The following is a 12,771-nucleotide window of genomic DNA, read 5'->3' on the forward strand; positions in this document are numbered from 1 at the left end:
CTTTCGCTGTTTCTGTAAATTAAAAAAATAAAAACCAAATGGGTTGGTTTTGTAATTTTGGATGGTTCTTGAAATGGATGGTATTGGAAGTGGTGGTGAATGGGTTTGGTATCTTTTTGTTGATTTTATTTGAAAATAAAAATAGGGTTTTTATTTTGGCTGAGTTTCCTAGTAGAAATTGTTTATGTTTTAATGAGAAAAAAATTAAAAATAAAAATGAAAGTCGTCTGTGGGGGGATTCTCGATTTCAAAGCTCGATCAGGAGTTTTAATGCGTACGTTAAGATTGTAGCTTAGTTGTCATGTGAAAGGTTATCCCTTTTTCAAACCCAAATATGACATGGACCTTCATCCGAAATTTAAACAAATAGATTAATTAAGGTCTGGTTTTTTCATAATGTTCTTATTCATTTTAAAAAGAAAATTGTATTTTTGCCTTTTAATAAGTAGATTTTATGGGTATTTGAGTGTTTGATTTCTCCAGTGTGTGTAGAAATCCATCTCTTCCTTTTTTGGTAATGAAGAAACCTCTCTTCTTAGTCCTAGAAATACATACCAAAGAAATTGTTTCAAACTTTGTGATGAAACTTTTGGATTTTTTATTACTTTCTATTTTTTCAACAATTGATTAAAATAATTAGCTTCATTATTTTCCTATTAAATTTGTTTTTACAGATTATTCCTGAACAACGACATTGACTATTGAAACTTAAGGAATTAATTAACTATGAAGTTGTAACACTGACCGGGTATAATAACATAGGCTCCACGTAGCCGTTAAAAAGTAACCACGTCAATATTAGTTCCATAAGCTTCTAATTTTTTAGTAAGTGAAGATACGAAAATTCGACAGAAAATGCTCAAAAAAAGTCATATTTTTTAGTTTTTTTCATTTTCATTGTTTAAATCGAAAATTGATGCGTATAGATTTTATTATGTAATTATATAAAATGAATTAGATTTCAGAGAATTATTAACCTGTTATATATATATATATATATCATAGTTCAAGTGCACCCCAAAAAATTCACCAAAAAAACAAGTACACCCATTAGTAGGATTTCAGAGAATTATTAACCTATTATATATATATATATATGTGCACAGTTCAAGTACACACACAACAAAAAAAAAAAAGAAGAAGAAGACTATTTTAGTATTTTATTGGCAAAACTTACAGGATACTCTAATATTATCCCGCAGTTTAATTTTAATCTCCTCTAAGAGTGTGCTGCTTATGGTCTCTTTTGAAGAAATAATTGTTCTAATAACATGCGATAAAGTCAGTGTTAGTGGGTGCTAAGATTAAAATTATAAAAAAAAAAGGAATGATTATTTTTTGAAAAATGTTATTTGTGACTAGAGTACTTCAAATTTTTTTGTAATTGTGTCGTAATCACTTCAAAAAAATTTTATTGTGTCGTAATCTTTTTATTTTATTTTTTAATTTTTTTTTTGGGGTAGTAAACTGTGTGCAATCATTAATAAGGATAAGGATACAATCATCAAGTCACATATATTATTTATATATATGGTTTCTGCGAAAAGTCCATGTCGGATGAAAATTGAAAAGTATATATAAATAATGCATAGACAATATATATATAATTTTAAAAAAATATTATAAATAAGCACCCAAAAAAAAAAAGTTAAAATCATCAATGGACAATGCTTGTATTTTACTACATGTAATTAATTTCTTGGGATAAATTTATTAGACCAAGCTAGCTAGTATCATATCCGCAAACAAATATTCAATATAAAATCATTAATGTTGTTTTCCATTTTACAATATGATACTTCTTCATAAACTAAGATAACGTGTTAATTTATAATCAAAAAAACCTTACCTGTTAATTTTCATTTTAATAATATAGTTTCTATTTCTATAATACTCATGCAGCTCATCCCAATGTCTCACATATAAAAAGATAAATAAATACCTTAATGTTAAAAAGTTGATAACTACATTTTATTTCTGGTATAACGTCAATGTATTAGGTTTCTTGCCAGTGTTGATCCACGTCCAAGAATGTCCTCCTAAAAGCAATTGTTTATTGAAAACGAAAGCTCGCATAATGGCTTTTCCCTTAAAATTATTTAATAGGCATCATTTATAATTATATTTTCCGATCCCATAAGTCATGTTAGGAACCAAATTATCATTTGTTTAGGATGTCTCAAGCATTAACTAAATTATTTAATGCCAATATTCTCCTTCTTTGTCACACCCACTTCATCAATATATGTCACACTTTTGTAATTATATACACATACTTACTTTTAATTAACCGTATAATTAATCGAAATTAAAAAAATAAATCCAAATAAAATTTTATTTATATATAATAAAACATATCTATATATATATATATATAATTTGTATATATTACAGATATCTGCATGTTTTAATTTGCTTCTGTCTATATCAAATAATATGTAAAAGTAAAAAATAAAAAATAAAATTTATAGGTATATGCATTATTAAAAGACTATATGTATATACATAGCTATTAATAATCCGCAAAAAAAAAAAAATATATATATATATATATATATATATAGCTAATAATAATGCTCAACAGCCATCATACACCGGTGGGTCTATGCAAAGGAGAATGTGAAAGCGAAATTCTTATGTGCAATAACCACATCCATTCAATATTAATAAACAAGACTTTTATAACTTTTCAATCAACTTGAGGACCAAATCAATAAAAAATTTGTTGAAAATGATGATAGGAACTTTCATAGAAATTACTATATAGCTGGTCACTTTTCATTGAATATATATATAGAAACTGTGCTTTTTCCATGAAATATTATCCAGTGCCTCCCTAGCTACCCCCTTTTTCAACAGAATCAATAGTAATCGAATTAATGCTCTCCCTTGGATCATGTGCTTATTTTAAGCTCCAATAGTACTACCCTGATGATTAAAGTTTTGAATCAAAAAGGTAATATCATTGTTAATTATATAAATAATATTGTATAACAAATTATTTATAATTGAATATTTAATTATTATTTTATAATATATATAATATTTTATTTTGATGGTATAAAATTATATATTATTTAAATTATTTTAAATGTATACATTGAATATACTTTCAAAAGTTTTATTTTTATTTTTTTAATAAATGATATACCTTTAAAGGTACCGATAATATTTTCAAAAAAATTATAAGTCCTTAAACTATACAAATTTGGTTGTCATGGAAACAACTAAAAAAATATATATGAAAAGCAGGATTGCTTATGATTTCAAATGAAGCTCTTCATATGTAGGACCTCCACTTAATTAATGAACTAATTGATGTAAAAGACGATATACCAACCCATCTAACTAATGGGCCAAACGAAATGTTACATGAAAAAGAAAATTAAAAAACAAAAAAGAAAGCAAATGAAATGTATCTATATAATGCAACCGCCTTCAATTAATCCGGTGCACAACTTTTTAATATTTTTAAAGCTAAAAAAAAAAAAAAAAAAGCTTAAGTTGATAGTTTCAATTGCATCCGGCCCCAGTGATCATTGCATTAGATAACAATATCACATCACATCGAGGGCTTTCTCTCTCTCTCTCTCTCTCTCTCTTTTTTCTTTTATATTTATTTTTAATTTTGAGAATTGAGGGCTTTCCCAAACCAGAAAGAAAAACAAATATACTTAAAAATAATAATAATAAAAGCAATGCTGTACATGCCTTAAACTCTAAATTTTATTTTTCTTTATTTTTCTCACTTTTTCTGATTCCCTACACGAAATCAAATATCCATTAATTCTCTCACTTAATTTACTTGGGAAATGATGGCCATCACTTTGTCGTTTATCAGGGAAAATATATACATATATATATAGATATAATTATTGTGAATTGGCTTTTGAGAGTATTAAAAGAAAGTTAAAAAATTTCTTCGGCAGAAAGGTAGAGAAAAAAAAGCATGCATATATGCCAAAAATTATTGTCAAGCTGGAGAAAGGGGATTCTTTTTTTCTTTTTCTTTTTTTGGGTAAATAAAAATAAATTCTTATTACTATACCTATTAATATGATAAAGTTATATATAGTTTCTACCACTAATACATATTATTTCTGTACACAGATATATACAATATAGATATATTGTTCCAGCATGGATATTGGATGTTGATGACAGATTTATGCACTACAAAGAACACTATTTTTTCTTTGTTGTGGTAGCAAGCAGTCAAACAATTGGACTGCAATTTCCACGAAAACCATTGAAGTGAAAAGAAACTACTTAAATCGGTCAAATATATATACATATATATATTTATCTACCTTCAATTTTCACGAGTATTACAAAATTAAACATTAACAATTATCTTTTAGATTTTTAAAGTTTTTAATTTAAGGCCACAATCCCAAGTCGGTTGTTTTCAATTTTCCTTTTTTTTTTTTTTTCCAATCAAAAGTTGAAAGAAGAATATAATATTATAATATTATAAGTACGTTTCCTTGACACTTGACCATCCCCAGCTTCCCTCCAAGAAAAACAGAGAAAAAAGAAGGATATGAAAAACAGCTGGATCCAAAAGGCTCTACAACCAAGGCAATGCAAGCCATACGATCGATATTACAGCACGCAGAGCAAAAAAAAGGAACCGACGCTTGGAAGTTAGAGAGAGAAGGAGGTTTATATATATATATATATATATATATATATATTATAAATAGGGTAAATTTAATGTGAGAAATTGTAAAATATATTCATTAATAATTATAAATCACACGTATTTAATCGGTGTGTGTATTATTTTTATATATATTTTTTAATAAATTCCTCACTATTGTATATATTTCTATTTTTTTTATTTGAGAATAGATAGCCTGATTTTTAAATTTGTTGGAATACATGTTATATTAAATGTATATAATCTAACAATTCACGATAATTGAACTTCTCTTTAACTTTAAAAAATCGATAATTTTCTCACTTGAATGCATATACATGCCAAAGCTAAAAGTAATAATACTAATAACTAGTCGCTTTTCTTTTTCTTTGGTGAATAACAATAATTGTAGTTTAGAGCGCTCCCTCTAGAGGTGAAAATGATATGTGGTGGGATATAAAGGACACCATTAATTGCAATTAAACTAAGCAACTTGGAATCTTCCTACCCATTTTCGAGCACCTACATATGTATAAAGAGAGTTCTAGTGGAGGACAGCAATGGAAAGAAAGAAAGCCATGTACTAAATTCCAAATCTTTTTGGTTTCTTGTTTTGGTGGGAGGAAGTACAGCAGACTGATGATTCAAACAGAAAAAATTGTAATATATTTTTATTGACATCGTGGTGTTTACTTCGGCTCATGGAGCAGGTAATTTTCGATGTGAAGTAGGGCATTTATGTGTGTATATAGTCTACTTGATATACCATATTGATTGCACGTACGTGTTTGGATAAGAAGTAAACTAGTCATTCAAAACAAGTACCCATACACTATTGTGGTAGTATTGCCAAGCCAAATGGTCTCATTCCATCGAAGCCTAGAAGGTGAATCCTTACCCCTGTTAGAAAGATAAATTCAAGATTCCAAAAACAAGATATTGTTATATATATATATATATATATATATATGTATTGCTGAAATGGAGATCAGGAACTTAATGGTTATGGTATTAAAAAATTGTGATTTTACTATAAGCATTACTGGTTGTTATTTTGATAAATTTTTTATATAATAAATTTTAATTAAAATATTTAATTTTATTATTTTTATATTAAAATGTTAAAAATAAATTATTTAACAATAAATATTTAAATTATCATTTAGTATATAAATTTTATTAATAATTGTTCAATAATGATAATAAAAAATATATTTTTTTTATCATTAAATTGTCTCTAAATAAATATATTAATATTATTTAATATATATAATTGATCCAAGATGTACTATTATTATTATTATTTATTTTTTTAAGAACTAATTTTAATTTGAAAGTACATTAAAATGTAATTATTGGTTATCATGCTACATGATATTAATTATGTAAAGCAATACAATTCTCTGTTTTCAAACTCGAAAATTAAATGGTTTTACCTTTTCAATTAATTAATGAATGAAGCAATATTACCCTGGTCCACCTAGAAGAGTAATTAAAATAAATGTCCGTCTTGTTAAATAGAGGTGTCCTATGGATGATAAGATAGTATGACAATTTAAAGCCTCTAAAACTATTTCATATTATTGATCTAACAATGGATACATACAATGCTTTTTTATAAATCCATTCCATGTCCACGAACTGTTCGAAGACAAGATTCTAAAATAATGGGCAAATCGAGGTGCAAACAGCTAGACCATAAAACAAGTTGAAGATGCGCAGTACTTGCTAATTTAGTAATTGTATACATATATATATGTACAGTATGGCACTTTGAATGGACCAACTGACGAGAGACTGATTATCATCATCAGGACCACCAAAAGTTGGTATGTAGCTGATGATGATGATATTGGTTGGTTGCTCATGGTCCCTCCAATAAAACGTTGTACGTACAAGTTATCTAATATTCTAATTTCAAATTGTCCCTTTTCTTTGGGGCTTTTCTCTCTTGTTTATCATATGCATAATCTCCTAAAACGTGATTCTTTTTTCTTTGCCTTTTATTTTAATTTTTCACCGTCTTCTTTTAATTTCAGGTTTAGCCTTGTAGACACAGTTAAAATCATTTTTCTTAATTACCTTTACCCTTATCATCTTTACTTTTGCACTCCCCTAAATGCTTTTTGTTATCTTTCTTAATTAATTTAATTAACGTTGATTTATTTATGGATCTGGCATTCAGATCTCGTATTACTGCTGGAAGGTCTACGATCACAAAGAGAATATTGATTATTGGGTTTCAAAGGATTCCACATTTCTAATATGAAAATTTATCACAATTTTTACAAATTGATGATTGCATCTACTTGTTAATTAACAAAAAAAATAAAAATTAGAGTAATCTTTAAAGGGGTGTAATTTAATATTCAAGTATTGTATATTAGATATTAAAATAATAATAAAGTATTGGAAGGAGATAGAAATATACATTCCCCTGTAATAACATTTTAGAGTAAAATTGAAGTTAAATATGATATCCACTTGGTACTAGAGATGTTTGAGTCGTTGACAAATAATGCAGATATTATTTTGACCTGGTTAGAAGGTTTTTTTCTTTTTTTGGTAAAGACCTGGTTAGAAGTTACCTACACCAGAAAAGGACAAAATGTAAAAATCAAAATTTTAATAATTGATTAATCAACCCCATTTTTTTATTTTTATTTTACAGATTGAATACGTTTAACTTCCATATCCGTAATGTAATGTGGAGTACCCCATTGCATCCACAGTGGAATTATGTATAATCTCAAACAGCTGGTTAGAAAGCAATCCATGCAAAACGCCATTTTCGACTCATCATCTCCATCGCTTTCTCTTTCTACTATCCACACACACAAACTTCACTGTCCTCTCCCTTTGTTTTTTGCTTTTTTTTTTTTTTTTTTTTTTTTTCTTTCGTTCTTCTCCTCACCTGCTCTCTTTTTAACATTGTACCCAAAATCCAAACACTATGACTCCAAAATCCCCTCCCCACGTAATAACTCCAAAATCCTAAAAATGACCCATCCTTTTTCATCGTTCATCCGGCATCACCATGCATACATACAAATGCATATGCTTGGATAGATGGTCATCAATCATCATCAACATAAATACATAGATATAGCTATTTCCCTTAATGTATCTATGCTTCTATCTTTAGCAAAGATATATATATATATATATATATATATCTATGTCATTAAATACCACTTGCTAATAATTATCATAACCTTTCTATATCATCATTATTTCGGATAATGCTATGGGGTTCCCACAGCTGTAAAGAATTTCTCCTTAATAATAACTGTTATCTAAATGCCAAAATCTAATAAATCTAACCAAAACCGTGTTTAGTTAGCTTTCCAAACTTTGCTTCCTAGTTGGTCAGCTCCTTTCTCCTCTACTCCATTCCGCGTGAAGTTGCTTTCTCTGTTTATCAATTTATCCTTTTGCAAATTAAAGCTACATAATTCATTCACATTTACCACCAACCCACAAAAACTAATCCAAAATTGTATGTTAAAAATCTTATTCTTCTTGTAATGATAAAAAAAACCGCAAACACAACATAATATACTCTGTTATGTTTTTTGTCGTTGTATGATATGTACTATAATTTGTGATCAAAACCATGTATTCACCCAAAAAAAAAAAAAAGGAATAAAATAAAATAATAAAACCAAATTGCAACATGTCTGCCCATCGCCATGGGAAGGTCACGTTTCTCCTGACTGACTTGCTTTCTCTTTTTCCTTGTTTTTGACTTTTGACCAAATACATTGGTTATAAATGATCTTTTGCTTTCCGTTTAGTTTAGGCAACATGATCTCAAAGCTTTTTGAATTTTAGAAAATGTTCTGCATTGCTTATCGACCATCGACCATCGACCATATAAGGGTAAAATTGTAACACAACCCCCAAATTAGAGACTGGCTAAAATAAGACCATAAAAAAAAAAAAAAAAAAAAAAAGAACCTATCAGTCCACAGAAACAGATCTAGCGGATTCTAGACAAAACAATTTTACCACCCCCCCAGATCATTACGGTATTTACAAAAATGGTATCCAAAAACCATTTTCCCCAAAGATGCCCCTCCTCTATTCCGGTATTGAATTCAACATTGCAGTGAACTTTCTTCCTCCACCGCTTCTCCTCCTCCCACTTCTCAACCCACCCTCATAACCGCCAACTACGGCAGCTGCTCTCTGAGTCGACTTTACATCCTCGCCGGAAAAAATCACCGGCGAGACTGCTTTCCGGCGATACCCACATTTCTCTGTCCCATTCTTCATGAGCGCAGAGCTGGCTTTGACTGCCAATGCAGCCATCTCTTCAGCCTGTAACGGATATTTCAATCTATGCAACGGCAAAGCGAAATAAAGCTGACCCGGCTGAAGCACGTCGTCGTCATTGACGGCCCTGACGACGTCGTCGAAATCCATCTCATCAGAGTTACAAATAAAGCAAGTGGGGTTCTTTTGCAGAATATAGGAAACTTTCACTGGGTACGAGAATTCTTCCAATCTTCCGTCTTGAAGAATCAACTTGGCCGTTGCCACGTGAGTCGAATCGGACGAACTGCAAATTCCCATATTATTATTATTATTATTATTATTTTTCTCTCGCTCGGATCCGATTCTTCCTAGCGGGTCGAGAGCTCAGCCGTAGAAAGCTGAAAAGCCTTATTAGAGAGAGAGAGAGAGAGAGAGGCTGTATCGCGGAGAAGGTTTTGGTCGGGTTGGTATATATAGGGAAGAAGAGTCTACTTCGTAGTTTGAACCTTCTTGCCACGTCAGATTTGTCATGTAGTGAAGCAATTCTTTTTTTTAATATATATATATATTTTTTTGGATCAGTGGGCAGGGCTTGCCAGCCTGTAAGTTGGTGGTGACAGCTTGTACGTGTGTGAGTATTAAGATCTTTACACAGTAACCCTCGTTTCACGATGAAATTACAGAGATAGGAACTGGGCTCCGAGCTTTTCATTTTTACTGTGGGACTTACGTCATTACAAGGTACTATTTTTCAACTTTGCTTGTACTATTCGGATGTTGTTTTTTTTTGGATGTGTCTGGTTTTATCACCGTTGATATACAGAGAAAGGACTTAGTGATGGAAGTAAAACAGTAAAGATGGGCCAAAATGGAGGAAAAAAAAGGTTCACGTCACGTGAAGGATTAGGCCAGTGGGGAAAAAAGTGCTTCAAGTGGGGTTTTTTTGAAATTTTACCCAATACCCACCATATGAATGTTTTGAATAATGAAATTTCTGTATAGGGGAGGTGATGTAGATTAGGTATTGATGAAGTTGGAAAATTTTGTTTTGTAAATTTTGGAAGGTTGTCTGATGGAGGGTGGAGCATCCGATCATTGAAAAAAGGGCCTTTAACAATTTATGAGGATATAGAAGCGGATAGTTTTGTTAGGCAGTCATTTTGTTACTATTGGATCTAACTAAGAAGCCTTTCAACTTTATATGATCATTTTGTTTTGCTTTTGCAATCTGTTACATAATTGGATAGTTTGTTGTATAAGGAAGAAAGCTTGGGTTCAATAATTCAAGCTTAACTCATTTAAACCACGTGCTTTTTTTATTTTTGTACTTAACAAGCAATAGATAAAATGCATCTTCACTAACCGACGGTAAGAGAAAATAATAAAGATGACAAAATAAGATTACCGTTCCAATTCAATGTTTTTAATTTTTCTGGTGATTACCGTTCTAATTCAATGGCTTTTCAATTTTTTGGTGACTTTTTAACAAATTGTTAAGATTGAAGACCACTTATTGAAGGTCAAAGGGAGTCAAATTTGAAATTGGGATGGTGAAATTAGGGAGAGGGGAGTGTTAAACAAGTAAATAGAAATGAGTGAAAGGTTAGTGGCAAATGAAGGAAATAAGTGAGTAATGGAAGGGCAAAAAGAAAGAGAAAGAGAGGGAAAGGAAACGTGGCAGAGAAGAAGAGTGGGAAGGGTGCATCGGTGCAAGGCAAATAGGAAGGCCACGTGGAAAAGAAGGTCATTGGAAAATGTAAAGGGGATGAACAATCCGACAATCGCTGGCGTAACGTGATCTGGGTCTGCCGGTTTCGACCCCCAATCCTGCACCCTCCATGTATCCCGGCGCCCAATTCTTTTATTTATTTATTTAATTTTGAAAGAAAATATTTTTTTATTATTTAATTAATTTTTAATAATAACCTTCCAAAACTGGGCCGAGCTTTTTCTGATTAGCCTTCACTCTTCTTTTATAAACTACTCATTTCTAATCCTCATCTTACATGATATTTTATTTTTATTTTTACTTTCATTCCCCAAGAACATGTGCTTACTGGAAAAAAGGTAAAAGATAAAAAAAAAAAGAAAAAAAAAAGCATCGTTGATGATTGATAATGGTGAATTGCTAAAAGCCCAGTAATTTGAAGTTTACAAAACACCTTAGAAAAAATTCAAATTGTCAATGTGCAGAAGGAGGGGAATCTTCAATTCTTTAGTACAACTTCTATCTAAGCATGAAATTATGTTATTAATTTTAGCTAGATAAGTTAATTTCATTTGGCTATTCCCTTTGATATTGTTAAGGTAGTAGTTGTTGTTAAAGAAACATAATAAATTAATTTGAATAATAATAGTCAGACTAAAGAATCACAAATGCTTCAAACCCCCATGACACATTCTTTTGGGTTACAAGGAATGACACCCTATACAATACCAGAGAAACATTTTGTACTATTATAGTTCCTATCATTGTTTAACTTGTGAAGAAAGAAGTTGGGCGACTTGCATGCTTTAATTAAATACATCCATAAATGGTGCTTTCTCAGAAAGGTTTCGAAATTGTTAATTTATATATATATATATATTATAATTAATTCATTGATTCTGAGCAATCAGGATTGATTATTGGAACATGTCCTTCTTATCTAAGCTTTGGATCTCTATTCCCTTACCTTTTTTCCTTGAAGCTTCTCTGATCTCTCCCACTTCCCTCTTTACCCAAGTCAACCAAAACATTCATGCGCATAGATGCAATCATGGTCTTCCTGACAAAAATTGTCCCCCACCAATTATTTGCCCTTTTTCACTCGATTTTATCCGAAGGGAAACCTTGCTCACCTTTTTGCTCTCATTATCAGTTTTTGAGGCTTTGGACCTTCATTGTCAATTGGGCTTTTTTATTGGCCCAATTATATTCTAACTCGGTGTTGGCTGAAGTTATTCTCTCCAGTCCCACATCATTGTGTGGCATGAACTTTATCTGCATGGATGAATGTAAATATTGGGAATTCATATTATTTGTTCAGATATTGTATCACTATGTATAATTATTAAATATTGTGAGAGAATTTGTTTATGAGTTATGGAAGTTTCGTTATTTTTAAATGGGTTAATGAAAATGTCGCATGGTCGCTCTTTGACGGATTTGACATATCTTTGCTTAAATCAATTGATTTGGGAAAGCATACATGGTTGGCAAGGAACCCCACCACCCGGCAAGAAGACAAAACAGTAATGGATTGGACAAAATCCCTGAAGAGAATCCGATCTAAAATATATATGTTCTCTGTCTTTTTTTCTTTTTTTTTCTTTTTTTTTTTTTGAATATCTAAAATATATGTGTTAGATTTATATATGTATTAAAAAAGAATTCTGGAAGCCAGACAACTTATCTTCTTAGTATCTTTGATCAGTTCACAAGTTGATAATAAAGTTGGCTTTTGTTATTACCATGAAATTTCCTCCTTTGGCCTTTGCTAATACCTTTTTCGATTTCCATGCATAATTGTCATGGCCCTCCCTCTGGGTCCACGTCCATATTGTTCTATTGCCACCAAAGTTTTTGTTGCTAAATAATGCACAATTTTAAAAATGAAGCAAATTTATAAAATGGTATATTATTTGAACATCAAACAAGAAAGCTACTTTCTATGTACTTTCCTGAAGAGTAAATGATTGTATAATCACCCTATTAGCAGTTTTGTCGGCGACATATAATGTGCCTTTTATCAGCAAATAAGAGTTATGGAATCTAGATTGGATTAAGTAGTTACTTCTTCAGTGATTAGTACTATATCATTTCTTGTTTAAGAGATCACTCAATGTTGATTTGCGTGCTAAACGAAGAAAAGAAAAATCATTACGAG

General features: G+C 30.4%; 1 protein-coding gene across 1 annotated transcript; it reads right to left on the bottom strand.

Annotated features, from left to right (window-relative positions):
- Positions 1–8,367: 8,367 nt before the first annotated feature.
- Positions 8,368–9,363, bottom strand: LOC107424725 (uncharacterized). Its single transcript, XM_016034582.4, has one exon. The coding sequence runs from the start codon at positions 9,218–9,220 to the stop codon at positions 8,726–8,728; it is 495 nt and encodes a 164-aa protein (XP_015890068.2). The 5' UTR covers positions 9,221–9,363; the 3' UTR covers positions 8,368–8,725.
- Between the last annotated feature and the right edge of the window lie 3,408 nt (positions 9,364–12,771).

Source organism: Ziziphus jujuba, chromosome 7 (assembly GCF_031755915.1).
Source record: "Ziziphus jujuba cultivar Dongzao chromosome 7, ASM3175591v1".
NCBI classification, from domain to species: Eukaryota; Viridiplantae; Streptophyta; class Magnoliopsida; order Rosales; family Rhamnaceae; genus Ziziphus; species Ziziphus jujuba.

Bases quoted from the DNA above. Each gene is read 5' to 3' on its own strand.
- LOC107424725 (XM_016034582.4), bottom strand. From the start codon at position 9,220: ATGGGAATTTGCAGTTCGTCCGATTCGACTCACGTGGCAACGGCCAAG.